The sequence below is a fragment of the Sardina pilchardus genome, chromosome 15, assembly GCF_963854185.1.
Source record: "Sardina pilchardus chromosome 15, fSarPil1.1, whole genome shotgun sequence".
In the NCBI taxonomy this organism is placed as follows: Eukaryota; Metazoa; Chordata; class Actinopteri; order Clupeiformes; family Clupeidae; genus Sardina; species Sardina pilchardus.
In genome coordinates this window covers 30,271,446-30,288,922 of record NC_085008.1, presented here as the reverse complement: position 1 = coordinate 30,288,922, position 17,477 = coordinate 30,271,446, and the positions used below count along the sequence as shown (strand labels likewise).

At 46.8% G+C, this 17,477-nt stretch overlaps 1 protein-coding gene across 1 annotated transcript; it reads left to right on the top strand.

Moving 5' to 3' along the window:
• Positions 1–869: 869 nt before the first annotated feature.
• Positions 870–12,676, top strand: amotl2a (angiomotin like 2a). Its single transcript, XM_062555906.1, has 11 exons — positions 870–1,059; positions 2,178–2,987; positions 3,104–3,305; positions 5,028–5,172; positions 5,298–5,384; positions 7,547–7,842; positions 8,093–8,289; positions 8,451–8,552; positions 8,868–9,031; positions 9,544–9,714; positions 10,213–12,676. Exons 2-11 carry the CDS (start codon positions 2,254–2,256, stop codon positions 10,293–10,295), a joined length of 2,181 nt encoding a protein of 726 aa, XP_062411890.1. The 5' UTR covers positions 870–1,059; positions 2,178–2,253; the 3' UTR covers positions 10,296–12,676.
• The last annotated feature ends 4,801 nt before the right edge of the window (positions 12,677–17,477 follow it).

Here is a 17,477-nt window from a genome sequence, read left to right as displayed (position 1 = left end):
GGACAGCTGGCAGGCAGCATGCCTCAGACACACGCGCACATACACACACACACACACACACACACACACACACACACACACACACACACACACATGCACATGCAGCCCCCTTCTCTCCACCTCCATCCACAGACACACACTCAGCAATTAACTGGCACGGGCCACAGCTTAAATATTGACCAGACTACAGCAAACAAAAGGTCCTTTAAAGTAATTTCTTTATCAGATTCATAGGTCAGGCTTCAAATTTGTTACCCACTTTTCAGATGCATCCCTTTCAGTTGGTCTGACAAATTTCATTGTACTTTACTACACGTTGGGTTATCGGGATTTCAGCTCTAGGATTCATATGATATAAATATGATGCTTCACACTTAATCAAATGGGTATAGTTTTGTTGCATACATATTTAATTCCCTAAATGCTTATATTTAAATTGTAATTAATTTGAATATCAGCTTTTCAGATATTTTAAGATCAATGTATTGTTCCACTTCAAACTGATCACAGAGAATTTCATTATAGCCTACTTAATTTGTCAAAACCGTGGTGAGACCGAAAATATCAACACAATCAAATAGGCCTGCATGAGGCCAAGTGTTACCTTCAGTTATAACTCCACATGTCCCTGTTAATAACACTATCACGAAAATGCGCACACCATCTCCACGCTTTGCATCACAGAAGCAGGCCAGCATTGAGGCCGTGAGCGGTAGTGCAGTTCAGTCTTTCTCTCGCCCTGCCCCCCTTCGCTTTGCTCGCTGCGGTTGTGCGTTTGATCCCTCAGAGACCCGGAGCCTTCACATACCACACATTCCAGGCGCGCGGAACAATCAGCCCCAGTCGTTTATTAGCGCTGCCCTCTCCGCCTCTCGAGCTCAGTCTGCTGTAGGATTCGTACGGGCGCACACACTCACGCGTCCGCTCTTAAAACAAGAAACCACGAATAGGAATACAAACGACGACGTTCTGTTTATAGGATTATATTCAACTCGAACAAATTGAAAGAAGTACCATTAGGACCGTCCTAAACTTTTCTTCGTGATGAATTGTGAATAGGTAAGTATTTTTGTCAGTCGAGCGCTGGTGCGCTGTAAGCGCTAACGTGGATTTCATGGAATTTGACTATTATGGATTGTGTTATTCGGTAAAATATAAAGTTTAATGTGCTATGGTGATATTTTTTCATGACCTATTCATATTGTTGTACAGTAGTAGCTCTCTGTAGTTTTACCGTGAACATATATGAGTGCGCCGTTTTGTTGTCCTCATGTCATTACGGAGTATTTGGGTTGACGAGTTTAACGATGTTGGTTTTAAACTTTACTGGACTGGCAGTGAATATATTGTTTGAATTGTAGCAATTTCATTTAGCCCATGTTGTTTCTGTATTTGTTTATTTTGCCTGAAAGTTATACCGCTATTGAGCAACACAAACCAAATCCTCGACACGGGCCTTCCAGCCCCATATTTCTGGCATGTTAAAACTTAGTCTGAGAAGCAGCAGCGGTGAGGCAAGGGAAAGGAATTTGCCAACGTTTGCAGCAGGAAATGTCTGTCGCAACAAGTCTTAACTAATGGTGCAAAAATTCCCACTTATCTCTACATTTTTAGACTGCTAAAACGGCATGATTCATTTTGACTGGGTAGTTTAGTAGGCTATCCCACATGTTGTCAAAGTGTTGACGAAAACATTGGCATATGGATATTCATGTGGATGGGAATTTTTAGAGTAGCCTATAATAGTTTGTGTTGGGACGTTTGGGAAACCATAAACTCTGTTGGCCATTATACTGGTAAGACGCATACGTTGGCATGCGAACTGCGCCAGGAACCTTTCGGGTATTTTGGAGTGGTATTATTTATAAGTTTGGTAGCTGTGGGATGGGATTCTGAGTAGCATGTTGAGTCAGTAGGTGTGAGAGACATGTCTGGTATGGGCCGATTTAGAATCAGAGTTTCTGGCATTGGAATCATGGGAAAAGATTCCCACAACTTTATGGGAGCTGCTTTTAGTTGTTTTGATAAATAAAACAGAATATTTACCTTTATGCTAATTGTTCTGAACTTGTTTGTCAATTATGTGCAGACAGATGGTAACTACCACATTTTCCATATAAACAATATTAATGCCCATTGGCTGATTGGTGACTGAATTTTTTCTCTATTCTTTTTAGGTCAGTGGTGGTCTATTCAAAGTCGCCTTTAAAAGCAAAAATACACGCATTACTCGCAGACATACTCTCAGTCGAGATGAGAACCGCTGAGGAATCTTCTGGCACTGTCCTGCACCGGCTAATCCAGGAGCAGCTGCGCTACGGCAACCCCACAGATACCCGCACCCTCCTGGCCATCCAGCAGCAGGCCCTGCGCGGTGGCAGCAGCGGAGGGGGTGCTGGTAGCCCCCGTTCGTCCTTGGAGAGCCTCACCCAGGAGGAGTCCCAGTTCCTCCAGATGTCCACACGACAGGAGCCCCAGGGCCAGGAGCACCAGGGGGACTACCAGCACTCAGAGAGCCCTGTCTGCAACCTCTACCAGCTGCACAGCGAGGAGCTGCCCACCTACGAGGAGGCCAAGGCCCACTCTCAGTTCTTGGCTGCTCAGAGAGGCCAAACGATCATGCAGCACAGCCAAGGCATGGATGTGCCCGTTCACGATGGGGACACACACGGAGAGGGAATGTGGGACCTAAAACGAGAGCACGCTCGGTCGCTCAGCGAGCGCCTGATGCAGCTCTCCCTGGAGAGGAATGGTTCCAACGAGAACCTGCCCATGAGCTCCTCGCATAGCTACCCCCAGCTCTCCAACTACCACTTAGGGCCCATGTCCTACGAGGAGCCTGGGTCTCATCCCGCACTCGACCAGAGGGGACCACCTCCAGATTACCCCTTCCTGGTTAAGACACCTGGATATATGGTCAGCCACTCGCAGGAGCATGGACATTACTACCAGGAGCCACCCCCACCTTTCCACTCCCAGCACCAAAGGTAACTGAAGACAATCCACAAAAGCCAAACACAGCATAATATGTAGGAGAAAGCACTGATTGAGGTTGTCAGTGATAGTATTAAGCACTGATGAGTTGTCTCCCCTCCGTCTTTAGGTATGTGCCAGCCCCACAGATGGTTGTGCGCCAGACCGCTCTGCCCACAGTGACCCCTGCTGGTCAGGAGTACATGATGGCAGCCCCAGCAATCCCTAGCAACCCTGCACAAGCTGCTCAGGTGGAGATGTTGATGAGGGAAAACGAGAGACTCAAAAAGGAATTGGAGGGTTACAGTGAGAAGACAACAAGGCTAACGAAGGTGAGCGGAGAAGCTGTCCTGAATGAAACAACTGAGGAAGAATGTTGTCCTCAGATTGACCTCTGACTGATTAATAGTATGTTGGGGAAGTGCTATGGTAGTGATAATTAACATCAGAAGTTTTTGGTTTAAAGCACACATGGCTTACAGCGGGTGTGGATGTAGAAAACCATAATGCGGTCGCTCTTGCCAAATGCCACATACCAGAGAGATTAGCTCGCAAGCCCAGTAGGAATGCATGCAATGGAGGGATCACAAGGATTTTGATTTCATTTAGAAAAAAAGCGCTCATTCTCAGTGACTAAGTGAAATTTCTTCAAACTTGTTTGTCCTCTCGGAGCACATCGAATTCATCCACTTCACTGGAGATGCCAAACGGGCAGAACATTTTACTGTAATGTGATAATGTCATTACTCAAATGTCAGAATGTCACAGACGGTCTGGATGGGCAAAGCTAGTTTGGCTCTGCTGACTATGCCTCATAAAATATAATTTGCAAGTCATTTATTTTATAGGGCTTTTTTCTCCCTTTCCTTCTGTGAAGATTGCACCACAATCATACCTTAGTAGTGGGTTAAGAAATCCTCATTAGAGTGTGATGGTTTGTGATGAGTAGGGAATTAGATTGAAGGGAAAGTCTCTCTCTCTCTCTCTCTCAGTCTCCCCTTGTTTCTCTAAGGCCTCCTTTGTCTGCCCGTGTTCCACGGGGGGGATGCTCCAGACGAGCAGATGTCTGGGCTCGTCTGCGCTAGTGTCAGGCAGTGGTGAAGGCCCTTCAACTGGGGCCACAGCTGACAGTGCAGGGTGCAGCCAGCACCACGGCGACCCCACAGCTGTGGATTCCCCAATTCAATGGCCTCTTTCACTTTCCCCCCTCCTCTGACACAGCCTTACATGTCTCCTTGTTTTCTTCATGAAAAAGAAGGAACCCCCCCCCCCCCATACATACACACACACTCACTCACATACACACACTTTTGTACCATTTATGGCCTTTTCCTATTAGAGGAACAAATGGAATCCCCCTGTCAAGGCAACAGGGAGAGATACTGACTGTTGGATATTTCCGGATCATTCTTGGGGAGTAGATCAGTTCCCACACTGTCATTCGCAGACTTATGCAAATTGTTCACCATTTCCCTTTGAGTAAACCCCTCACTCTCTCCTCTAGCATAAAAAGCAAACAGGGGTGGTACTGCTAGCAAGGGGTTAGGCTTGAGTGTTGGTAGGGTGTTGGTTGGCAGAACTGCCTTTCCTGCCACAGAGAGCTGGAGTGCCTACAGTTTGAGTAATGCTCCCATTTCAGGGCGATGGTATGCCTTCCACACATCCTGTTCTTTTGTCCCTCTCCCTGGCTCTCTGGCATGCAGCCCCACGGGCAGATGAATGCACAGACACCTGGGACTCATAAGTGTTCGTTCAGGAATGTTGATTCAATTCCCAGTCCCTGAGGAGGCCTGAGAGAGAGGGAGAGAGAGAGAGAGAGAGAGAGAGAGTGAAAGAGAAAAAGAGAGAGGGAGAGAGAGAGGGATTCATTTCTCAGGCCAAGCACAATGAGCTGATCAGCCAAGCACATTCCTCTCCCAGCAATCTTGACCTGGTTTGTTTAGGTGTAGCATGGATCACCACCACTTCATTTTTTCTCCTCAAGTGACCCAACAAGGGAATTATAACCACTGTTAATGGAAGTGACTTAAGTCAATCTGCCTCTTTTGTTTCAGCTGGAGCAGGAGATCCAGAGGATATCGGAGGATTATGAGACCTTGATGAAGGGCTCTGCGAAGAGAGAGTCCCTGGAGAAGACGATGAGGAACAAACTGGAGGCCGAGATCAAACGGCTGCATGACTTCAACAGGGACCTCAGAGGTAAACCCAGCTGATGCAATGCATGTGCAAGTATTATCTATGTAGAGAGGAATCCGGCATCAGTCATGCGAGTACGCTCCAGATGAGTTCACTTTTTAAACAGATTTATGTTTTTTTAATTGCAGATCGCCTGGAAACTGCTAATAAGCAGCTAGCAACTATGGAAGTAGAAGACCAGAGCCAGCATGTCTATGCCAAACTGGTTGAGCAAAGTAAGTAAATATATGATCAGAATACATAATCCCTTCATCTCTGGGTAGCATTACGAGGAAACACTACCATTTACCCCTAAGATGTTGTTTTCTTCATTCTTTGCCTTCAGATGTTGTCAAACCACATGCCATGACAGCTTTCTGTCAATGGTTATTACTATAATTCCTGGGAAAGTTAGGGTTTTGAGAAAAATACCGAGACAAAGGCACTCAGATACATTGCATAGCAAAAAGCTAACTCTCCTGGAGTCCTGTGACAAAATCCTGTGGAGTGCCAAGTAGTCCCTCTCACTCCCCTTCCAGAGGAGGTGTCTCTACCTTTTGGAATGGCTGAGCCCTAGCTGTGGGGAGGCAGAGTTCCTCTCCGCTTCCCCCAGCCAAGGAGCTCTTTTGGCCCTTGAACACCAGTCATTATTCACAGCGGCCGTAAGTGCGGCCTGGATTCCTGGAATATTTTCAGGTATTTCAGGCTGTTCCGTTCGCTGGGAACGCCTCCCTCCTCGGGTCCTCTCCCCCCGCTTAGACTTTGAGCTCCTTCCTCAGGAGCCTCACATTATACAGACACCGTGTGTCCACTACAGATTTGTCAAGTCGGACTTGACTTATCTTCCTGCCCTTGTTTGGATGTTACAGTCCCTGCGCCAAGAAGTAATTGGTTTAAGTTTATTGTTATGCCTAAGTGACTTGGCTGTACTTTAATTAGGCAGTAACAATAAGGTCTCCCTGAAGGACATTAGGGATAGTTTGTTTTGATAGTTTCAGATTTTATTTTCCCCACAATGGAAGATAATTTGGACATTGCATTGGAAACTTGTCTAATCTACTTGAAATGATCCTTAGCTAGTTACATAATGGCATTAGTTTTGCCCTTAGTGCTTGACTGTTTGTCTTAAAGGAGCCAATTTCCATGCTGGTCTTCCATGTGGTACATTCTCAAAGAGATTCTGGCACAGTTGATTGCTATTCTCAAAAAGTATTAGCAGCTTGCAACAGCTCAGAGTTCAGACTGTAGTTGTTTGAGAACAAGGACAACAGTATTTTCTGTTTTTCTGTGACTGCATGTTTCGGTATGACCTAGAGTTATGGGGTGAGCAAGGTCTTTATAGCTGGGAGTTAAAATTTTCAACATCATGACCCCATGGAGGTATTTGATTTACTTGTTTACTGCTTAGCCTAGTGACATTCCTGAGTCCCTCTGCACAAAGGACTGGCTGTATGTGGAGAGGGATCAGAGGAAGTCTGCATTCCCTCCAGGACCTGGCACTCTAGTTGTATAATCAGGGACTTGTTTTAGCACAAGGCTCAAGGGCGATTGCTCTCTCCTGTTTTTTTCCCCCCTCTTCAAGTGTTACCGGTAACATAAATTCAGGGTGACCCAGAAAGACAAAAGTGGTTAAGATTTCCTCTCTCAAGCATATTGGGGACGGGAGGAAATAGCTCTGTGAGAGGCAGGGAAGTTCTCTGGCGGGGGCGATGGCTGTAGATAGACTGGGTGGAGCAGTGAATACTGGGGCCTCACCAGCAGCCATACACTGGTGGGTCAAAGGACACATGGAGCAAACCAGTCACTCTTCACACACAACACAGGCTTGTGTAAACCAGGCCCCGAGCCCCCCCACTTTTTTTTTGTTCTGGACTTTCTGTGAGAAGTTCTTCTTCTTCTTCCAGAGACAGTGGGAGAGGGGCCGGGAATTCTGGGAATGTGTCCCAGACACGCCTCAGCGCTAAAGAGTGGCTGTTAACTCAGCGCAGCCATTCTTAACGGCATGTCCCCACAACGGCATTCCAGCCGTCGTAAATGGCATTCTCCAGTCCCCCAGGAGAGAGGAGGAGGCACAGAGAGCTAATGTCTTCCCAGAGGCCCGGGAGCCAAAAAAAAGGGGGGAGTTTGCTGAGAATTCGCTGGCGGGCAGAGCAGAGCAGGGCCGACGTTTCCCAGAGTTTGATCACGGGTAGTGTGGCATTACTTGGAAGGGCATCAGTCCTGCCTGTCTGATGTGTGTCACCAATGACGCACTGCCACTTGGCATCCAGTCCACATACTGTGTGTGCAGCTTGAGCAATGTGATGACTTCTCCTTCTGCTGCAGCGGTTGACGTAAAACTAACATTATTCCTGTTTTTTTTTGTTCTCCTCCTCTCCCCCCTTCCCCCTCCTTCCAGACGAGGAGCTGCAGCAGGAGCGCGAGCGCCTGGAGCGGGAGGTGCTGCACCTGCGGGGCTGCGGCGAGGAGTGGCGTCGGCGGGGCGAGGCCCTGGAGCAGGCGCTGGTCTCGGCGCAGGCGCGCAGCCGGCAGCTGGAGGACGAGCTGCGCCGCAAGCGCGCCTACGTGGAGAAGGTGGAGCGGCTGCAGAGCGCGCTGGCCCAGCTGCAGGCCGCCTGCGAGAAGCGCGAGGCGCTCGAACTGCGTCTGCGCACGCGGCTGGAGCATGAGCTCAAGAGCCTGCGGGCACAGCAGGTAACCACGGCAACAATATCTTCCTGGGGTGCGTTTCCCAAAACCATACTTGCTGATCTGTTAGCAACTTAGTTGGTTGGAAATGGGAAGTTGCATTGCAACCAGCAAAGTTGCTAACTTAGTTAGCAACTATGGTTTTGAGAAACGGGCCCCTGTGCGATGTTAACTTAGCCATTCGCTAACTTTGCCCATTGCGTCCCTATATGAAGTTGGACACAGGCGCTAACCTGTTTTGGCTCTGTCGCTACAGTGGCACTCCCAAGGCCAGGCGTGCGGTCCCTCTCAGCTGGAGATGAGCACCATGTCTCTGCAGCAGCAGCTGCGGGAGCGCGAGGAGCGCGTGCTGGCCCTGGAGGCCGACATCACGCGCTGGGAGCAGAAGTACCTGGAGGAGAGCACCATGCGCCAGTTCGCCATGGACGCCGCCGCTACCGCTGCAGCACAGAGGTGAGCAACACAGCGATACCGCAGGACAACAACACACGTGTTAGAGATGACAGGATCGCAAACCTCTATTCCACATTCCTGTGCCATTGCAATTTACTGCAATTGACTGTTGTTGATGTAAGGGCTTTGTCTAAATGCGGTTTTGGTTTTGGTTCTTACAGGGACACTACCATCATCAACCACTCCCCACGCCACTCGCCAAACAACAGCTTCAACGAGGACCTGCCATCCACCACTCACAGACACCAAGAGATGGAGAACAGGTACGCCCATTTCCCAGGCTCATTCTAAAGACTGCACAGCCGGAATCACTGGAATGTCCTTCGCTTTTTTTCTATAAATCAGTCCATCTCTGAAACGCATAGTTGACACAGATAATGAGCACATTATTTAACTGACACTTGAAGTATTCCATATATGTTCGTCTTGCGTGTCTGGGACTTTCCACTGGAGCGGCTTCCAAGTCGGAATCATTGGAATGCATTGTTCAAAATGAAACGGCTAATTTCAAATGGATCATTTTTTTGCATGGTCAGCTAGACGAGGAACTAACTGGACATTGTGTTTGTGTCTTGCAGAATCCGGGCTCTCCACGCTCAGCTGCTGGAGAAGGACGCCGTGATCAAAGTGATGCACCAGCGGTCCCGCCGCGAGCAGCAAGGCCTGCGTCCAGCTCGCTCCGTGCCCTCCATCAGCACCATCCTCACGGCCACCACCGCCACCTGCAGCATCCGCGGCAAGGGTGAGGAATCCTCTCCGAGCTCTGGGCGTAGTCCTGGGTCGGTGGAGACACTGGGACTAAAGGAATGAGGGGATGAAGGGGCGGAAGGGTGGGAGGAAAAGAAAACAGGAACAGCACATGTCTTTTTGGTTACTCGACAACTGGCCAGACTCCCTTAAGCGGACGCCAGCTCAGAATGTGCCGTCTCCAAAATAAAACCAGCGGGGCAGCACACACACACACACACACACAAACACACACCGCTGCCTGCCACCCTCAAATAGATGATGTCTTCTCCTGTATGGAATTTATAATCGTCTCCCCTTTTGGTGCAAGAATAGACACTCCAGAATAGCTAAGAGAAAAATGTGGAGGGTGTCTGTCGGAAGCAGATGTTTTCTTTTTTGTCATGCAATGCAATCTATGGGGCGTGTGATATATCTGTATCTGTGTGTGTATTTGCGTGCGGGCGGTCGGGTGTGAATGAGGAAGCGAGACGGTGGTTTTAACAGCTTCCTCTTTTCCGTCTGCAGGGAAGAGCCTCTCGGATGACCAGACGGCCGGGCCCACTCTGCCGCCACCTGCTCCCCGTCTGCCCCCCACCAGAGTGTCCAGTCAGGACTGCGGCACCCAGTGCGACGTGCCCACCCCTGAGACCAGTAGCCCTGCTGTTCCCACAGCTACACCGACAGCAGCCACTTCTGGTGTGTAGTCTAGTCATCCCAGTACACATGTCATATGTCAGTCACCACAGGCCCATTGCTTTATATCACAGTTGTGGTCAAACCTACGCAGTTCAGGCTTGTTGGCGAGATGCCACATGGTTTAATAGCACATGATTCATCAAACATAGAAGTGATTAAAAGTAAAATAATGTGACCTTTCATATTGCCTGTAAGCTTACGTAATCACACCACATACTTGCCTTTTTGAACTTTAGTGGTTAATGACTAACCAAGCGCAATCAAAATCTAGGAGCGGGAGAGAAATATATTTTGAGTTATTCTTATTTGCCAAACGTTGACTCCATCCATAGCGAGGCGTGTGTTAGCATGCTCCTGATATCTTCTCTGTTATCCTCGCGGCCCATTGACATCATCGGCCAGGCCCCTTAAAGCCGCCACTCCGCGCCGCGACCTTGAGGCCTGCTCCCCATTACTGGTGGAGGCTAATCTTAATGTCAAACATTTATTTCATTACAGATAACTCCCAGCAGACCGCTGCTCCGGCCAGCCTGATGAAATGCCTGAGCGCCGACACAGATGTGGTGGAGATCCTGATTTGAAAAGGAGGCCTGGGACTCTCTCCAGCGTGGCTCTGGAGCGCAGAGAAGCAGCCAGTCGGATTAAGCGGAGCGCGGCGCTCGCCAGACCCACGCGGAATAGCGAAGCGTCTTCCTGTTTCCAGACTCTTGTCTGTCAAAGTGGGACACAGTCACAGCGCCCCTTTTCCTCCACCTAATCCCCCCCACCCCCACCTACACCCCCACCTCCACCTCCACCACCCTACTTAACCCAGCTCCGCAAAGGACTTCAGAGGTTATCGAGGCAGACAAGAAATGTCGACGAGGGTTTGTGTGCGGGTTTGTGTGCTTTTACGGGGCCGAGATGGATAGAAGGAAGAGGAACCCTGAACTGTCACGGTGTAGAGAGGAGAGCTGAGCTCCCTTGGACTGTTTGTCTCTACACTTAAAAACAAGCAAGCAATACGAAGAGAAGAGAAAAGAAAAACAACAGAACAGAACAATGAAAGACACATCTACAACTTAGCTGGCCAGGCTCTTTCAGTGGACTGCCAGGTGCACATGAGCCTGATTCTTCTGAGGTACTTGGACAGTACTCTGCAAAAGTTGCAAAGGGGGCAGCTGTCACCACGCAAAACAAAACTGCATATGTATAAATGTGTATGTTCTCCTTTTTTTTAAGTATTGTATTTATATTTATGATATGCTGCTGATGGTGTGACTTTTTTTTCTCGTTTGTGTGTGGATGTGTGTGAAGAGTGCTGTCTGGTTGGTATGGAAGAATAGGAATGACATCCAAATGATTCTGAATGTGCGTCTCAGTTTCCCTCAGTTTTAATACGCTGCATCCACGACTCTTCTCAGCTCCTGTTTTTAGATCCAAAACTGAGCTGAGTTGGGTCAGGCATTCCCAAGGAAAGACAACACCCGGCATGGCTTTTAACAGCTTTTATCGGCTGTCCTGCATGTCTCGTCAGATCCACTGCAACTGCTTGGCCCCAAAAATACTAAGAACAGAATAGTTTGACTTTTTTGAACCATGGGAAAGCCAACTGGATCATAATCCTCCTCTGACTTGGATTACTTTTCCTCACCAGAATAGTTGAGCAAATGCCTATCAGCTGAACCCCTGCTCTTCAAACAGACTAAATTAACGTTACAGTTGTTGGTGTTCTTATTATAATTGCTTGTCATGTCATGAGCGTGAGGGGGCCCCTTTTCAGACAGATTGGGAAGACTCCTTATTTTGAGTGGGGTGCTGCAAACCCAGGAATGGGGTGTGGAGGTATGCATATCCATGTCCCTACTGTTTAAAGAACACTTATGGGGGCTCAAGCGAACATGTGGAGGCTGCTGATGTCTGAAATGCCAGGTTATCTTTTCTTGTGCCCCCGGACAGTCATTGCCCAACCGACACGCCGTTGCTATTCTCCGCTGACAAGCCGAGGCTAATCTTCCCACATTCCTGCCGGCTGGAATGGCCCTTGCTTAGAGAAAAGGGCTATCTAGAGGGTGACCCCTTGGCCTTGAAGAAATGGCAGGCATTCAGAACTCTATTCTCTTCCTGGCCGTATTTATTTTTTGACGGAGCCATGGTAGCTGGTTCTACTGTGACCATCTAAATCGAAAAGCAGTTAAAATAGATAGAAAACTTCCAACCATATTTGGCCCTTGTTCAATGTTCTGTTTGCCGACCCTTCCTGGGTTGTGCTGTGCATACATAGGGGAAGAAAAAAACGTTGCTATCTATACTGTTGCAAGACTCACATTTCTGAAGTCAGAAAGGTCGTCTTTTACCCGCAATGCGCCACTGACATCAGGCTTTAGCTCTAGATTAGTTAGAGGGTGAATGTAGGGGCCTTTCATTATCATCACAGAGGTCTGTGGGAATATCCACACATTGGGCGATTGGTCTAAACTGGAATGCAGGGAGGGCTCCCTTGTTTTGATCAGTGATTCTTCCTGACTTCTCCATATGCAACATGTTATTTTCCTATTCCTACCCTCTTCTCCCTCCACCCCCCTTTTACTCACATAGCCATTGCTGGTCGATGATTTGTGACGTAACAAGTTGCTTTGTGACGTAACAATTTGCTTTCAGAAATGCTTTTTTGTTGTTGTTGTTGTTCAAGTTATGGACTTTGTTTACAGAAAGGGCTGTTTTTGAAACGAGAGATGTTAATATATTTTGTATATTATTTTCCTTTATTAGTATTTAGAGATGTGAACATAACGCCAAAGATTTGCATTACAATTAAGTTATATCTGAGAATATGAACACATGCCGGGCTACATGTAGACGCCTTGCTCAAGCTGGTTGACCCATACTTGGACGTTGCTGTGAACTTCTAGGATGGGGGGATTTTTGTATGCCATTAACATTTCATTAATTGAATAAAACCTTAATATATATCTTTACAAAATCTGTTTTGTGTAATTGACTACTTAATATCTATGTGTGTGTGTGTGTGTGTGTGTGTGTGTGTGTGTGTGTGTGTGTGTGTCTGTGTGTGTGTGTGTGTGTGTGTGTGTATGTGTGTGTCTGTCTGTCTGTGTCTGTGTCTCTGTGTATTTGTGTTTGTGTGTGCCTAACGAGGGTTAACCCTCTGACATGTTTTACAAGAGCAAGTCTGTGCACAATCCCTCTCATTGCAAATCCCCCGACGGGGCATGAATGGCATCTCCCATTCATCGGTGAAGAAGGCTGCTTTATTCAGTGAAAAAAAAAACAGACACACAAAATCCCGCCACCTGCTTGACTGTTGGCAAGCAACCTGCGCGATAAAACTCCCCCCTCGGCACATTCCTCTCTGGGCCCCTCTGTGAGCTGTGAGCCCCTGGTGAACACTCGCTCCCTTCACTACAAAATGTTAAAACAAAGAGCAATTCTGGGCCTGCAATGAGCCTCTCTGTTCTCTATCAATAGATATAGTTTGGGCACGGTCTACTGCTTTTAACAGCTTAGCACCTAGTCAGTAAACTTTGAGGAAGATGCTCTAAAGAAAGGGATGGATGGGGGGGATTACTTTAGGCTGATTAGAAAAACACACAACACACAACACATATTGTTTTTGTCATTTTTAACTAATTAAGTGAGAAAAGCAAAGGCAAGTAAAGACATTAGGCTCCCTGTCAATCAACAAGGTTGTGAAAGACAATACTTTTCGGAATCATTTGACTTTGAGCTTAATCATCAGTCGGATAACATTTCCCGACACTGAAAGAGCAGTACTCCTGCTCTTGTATGCAGTGCAGCTGCAATCACAAGTCCGCAGGCAACGTGCCTGTGAGAACAGGTCGGCTTGTGGTTACTTCCTCTTAAAGTTGGCCAATCACTAATACCAGCATGTACTGAGGAAAAAATCCCCAACTGCACTTGGCTTCCAGCAAAGCCAATGAGTAGTTCTTTTGACATCTCACTACTTAACAAATGATTCTCAATGCTAATTTTCACTGAATGGTTGCCCACGAAAGGCCTTTGTGTGTGTGTGTGTGTGTGAGTGTGTGTGTGTGTGTGTGTGTGTGTGTGTGTGTGTGTGTGTGTAGTTCTCAATGCTTAATGCTAGGCGACGCATTCTCGACATTCAGCTGGCCCAATGCAGTGGGGTTTCTCAGCCCTGTGGTATGTGCTTTGCATTTATCACAGCTGAGAAATAGCGCAAAGCCGAGCGACTTAGCGTCAGACGGCATACATGGAATTCACCCCTACGAAAACCCGGGTTCACACATTCCATTCTTCTAGCAGGCCAAAGTGGTGCATTCAGACGTTTAGCAATCAAAAGACATTTCTCCCAGATGACCCCCCCCCTCCTCCCCACAAAAGGGTTAGCTTCATCTGCTTTTGGTTGGTTTTATGTCTTCATGTGATTCTTCCCTCCACCCACCCCCTCTCATATAAAGCTTGCGGGTATGGAACTCCTTAATATGATTGATGGTAGAGATGAGATGTCTATGAAAGTGTTTTCACTTATCCTCCCCTCTCTTGTGCTGTCGGTGTCGGTTTATCTTTCAGAAACTTTCCGCCCTCGCTAAGAAGGCACATTTTTGGAATAGTCCTTGCAGTATTGCAGATGTTTGATTCATGAAATGAGATATGAAAACACACGAATGGATCTTCTTGGCAGAGTGCGGACGGTAGAATGACTTCCAGTCTGCCACGACAAGGGCGTAAATTAAGAGAGTTCAAATGAGATTTAAAAATAAATTGGGTGGAATGATGTCTGCGACTGATGTGCCTGATGTGAAGTATGGCTGAAGATCTGTCACACTATCACATGGCCTGAAGTGGTCCCACCACTGTGTGCACCTGATAGCACTTTGCCTGCACAGGCTGTCAGCAATTTGAAACTTTGGTCTGTCATCATATGAAAGAAATGCTGGTCTTCTTATTCTCCCCTAGAGAGAAAAAGGCACATTTGAATTCATCTCTCTGTGCAAATGAAGGCTTTTTGATGCACACAGAAATCTCCCACACTGTTGAATTCAGGATTTTTTCATTTTATATTCAGGATTTGTTTATGACATTGCTGTTAAGCATATTTGTAGGGAAACGAGAACATCTGGATTTTGATAATGCGTATAGGTGGACACTCTCCTCGTGTTTAATAAGCCCAATGTACAGCACTGAATGCCAGTTTTTCCCTGAAGTCTCTTTTATTTCTGTGTAAATATTTTGCCAGTCCATGCCTTGCTGCATAGGTTTGAGAGGGCATTCCAATCATGCTTCACAAGGTTCACTGACAGTAGGTTTACTTGTGGCAGATAGGCACAGCTTTTCTCACTCCAGTCAGTAAAAATGTGCAGCATACCAGACCCATAATGTAACACCTTGTTACCTGTCTTTCTCATGGATACAAATGAGTTGGCAAACAGCTCATAGGTTCAGCTGCAGGTCTGGGGTCAGTCGCTGTGCAGCGTTGCAGTGATACCTCAGACGCCAACCTTTTTCTGGACTCTATGAGCTTTTGCATATAGAAGTTGGCAGAGTATTTGCGGAGACAGCATGTCTGGCAGTTTACTCGTGACATTTATGGTTGGCTGCAAAAAGCAAACACAAACGGGCAAACATATCATAAATGTACGGTTCTGTTTTGCAATATCTAAGCAGTGTTACACTAGGGGATAAAGTATGTTGAAAATTGACCTTGAATATACACTACCAGACACTATACATACACACACACACACACACACACACACACACACACACACACACACACACACACACACACACACACACACACACACACACACACACACACACACACAAACTCAGAGTGTTTTACTACCGTCGTACGTTGTCTTCAGTATTGCTCTACAAAGTTCTTTATAAATAGGCCACATGTTTCACATGTTCTTCATCAGTTACTGTACCTTTATAACTTTGTATATGTTTGGCATCATTAAAGACATCTCAATCATTTCCAATTGAATTGAATGGAAGAAAAACAGCCCAAAAGTGCTCAAATTGTATAGGAATACCTTCAAGACTGTTGGAAATCCTTTTCAGGTGACTGTCAAGTTGGTTGAGAGACTGAGCAAAAAGTCTTTCTACTATATTGAAAGTAAATTTAAAAAAAAAATTGGCTTTGTTTGCACTTGTTTTGCTTACTACATCATTTTATATGTGCTATGTGTGCTACATAACTTTCTGTATTGTTCTACCCTGAAAAAAAGTCAAGTAACGAAAAAAAGCGTGAATAAGTTGGTGTGTCCCAACTTTTGACTGGTAGTGTGGATGTGGTTGAGTGATATAGAAATGCTGATTGTATTTGTGGCATCTCATGTACTGTATATCTTTAGAATTGTGTTGCCTTTAAAACACCCATTAGAGGATCAACTTTATGTTTCTAAACAGAACCATTTCTTGTATTTTAGTCCTGTACAGTCATTCCCTTAATATTTTTCTTCTGGGCCATTAGTTCCCCTATTGAGAATTCGAAACATGAGAAAGTGACTAAAGCAGGGACACAAAGCATTGCAATTGGTATAGTGACAATTAAATGTGGCTCTAACAGTGGGTTAAGATCTTATGCTACGGTAGAGCTTCACTATTTTATTCTGACCATGTTATAAAGCACATTTCAATGCCCGGATTGAAAAAAGAGAAAGCATGTGCCTCCTTGTTTCTGTGATGTCACTGAGCAATAATTTCTGCTTTTTGTTTTTTCAGCCGTGTGTACATTGTATTTTTGGCCATATATCAACCCACAGTTCCTCCATAAAACACCTTGACAGGCATGCAGCTCTCTGACTCTGGGTGAAAGGTGATGCTTTGGAAAGCACTCGCCGAGGGAAGCTTCAACATCTGCAGATGCACACATCCTCGAGCGCTCCGTGGGGAGCCCCCAAAAACCCATCCTCTGGGCTGCTGCCTGGGATGGACAGCACATTCCACACACATCTGGAGTTTTCCAGGGAAAAAAATAATCCCATCGGCCATGACTTGACTGAGCCAGGGCTGTCTATGTGCGCGCGTGCATCACAGGGAAGAGCTCTGGGACACAAGAATGCCCTCGGCAAGCACGAGCAGGCCCATTTAACGCCTTAATGAACATCCACCCTTTTCAAAGCGCAATGCTGTGACATAACAGATTGGAGGTGTGATCAAAGAATCTAGGAAAAGAGAAAGACAAAGTAGCTCAAAAGTGGATATCAATAGCGAGAGTAACTGTCATTATAGACATTGCCCACGCAAGCTGGTTTCTCAATGGCTACTTTGAGAGAAATACAGTTTTCTTTTCTCTTTTGGTTTCTTTTCCATGAGGCACATGATCCAGTCTAGCTTGACTCTTTATGCTCTGCAGTGGGCACGGTATGGGGAGGGCATCTGGCAGGCCCACAGCAGAGCAGTCTGGGCCCCATCATGTGCGCCCCTGGACATATTTTCTCCCCAAACTCTCGGTGAGAAATATTTGGAAAAATAGCTCTGTCAAGTGGTGTGTTTTGCCTCGATTTCCATGGAGATTCCGAAACTTCCTGCCTCGAGCGGTTATGGAATGCAGGCCCCTCTCTCCTCCCCCCTTCTCCCCCTCCTCCGCCTCAACCCTACTCCATCCTCTTTCCCTTTTCCTCATAAATCAGGCCAGCGGCCTCTAATTTTAGGCCTGTTTATGTGTGCTGGAGCACTATCGCAGGGAGCCGGTGTTTTCTTTCTTTTGGGGGGGCCATGGAGGGGCTGCATACCTTTGCCCTAATTGTCTTGACCCAGCAAAATATCCCCCA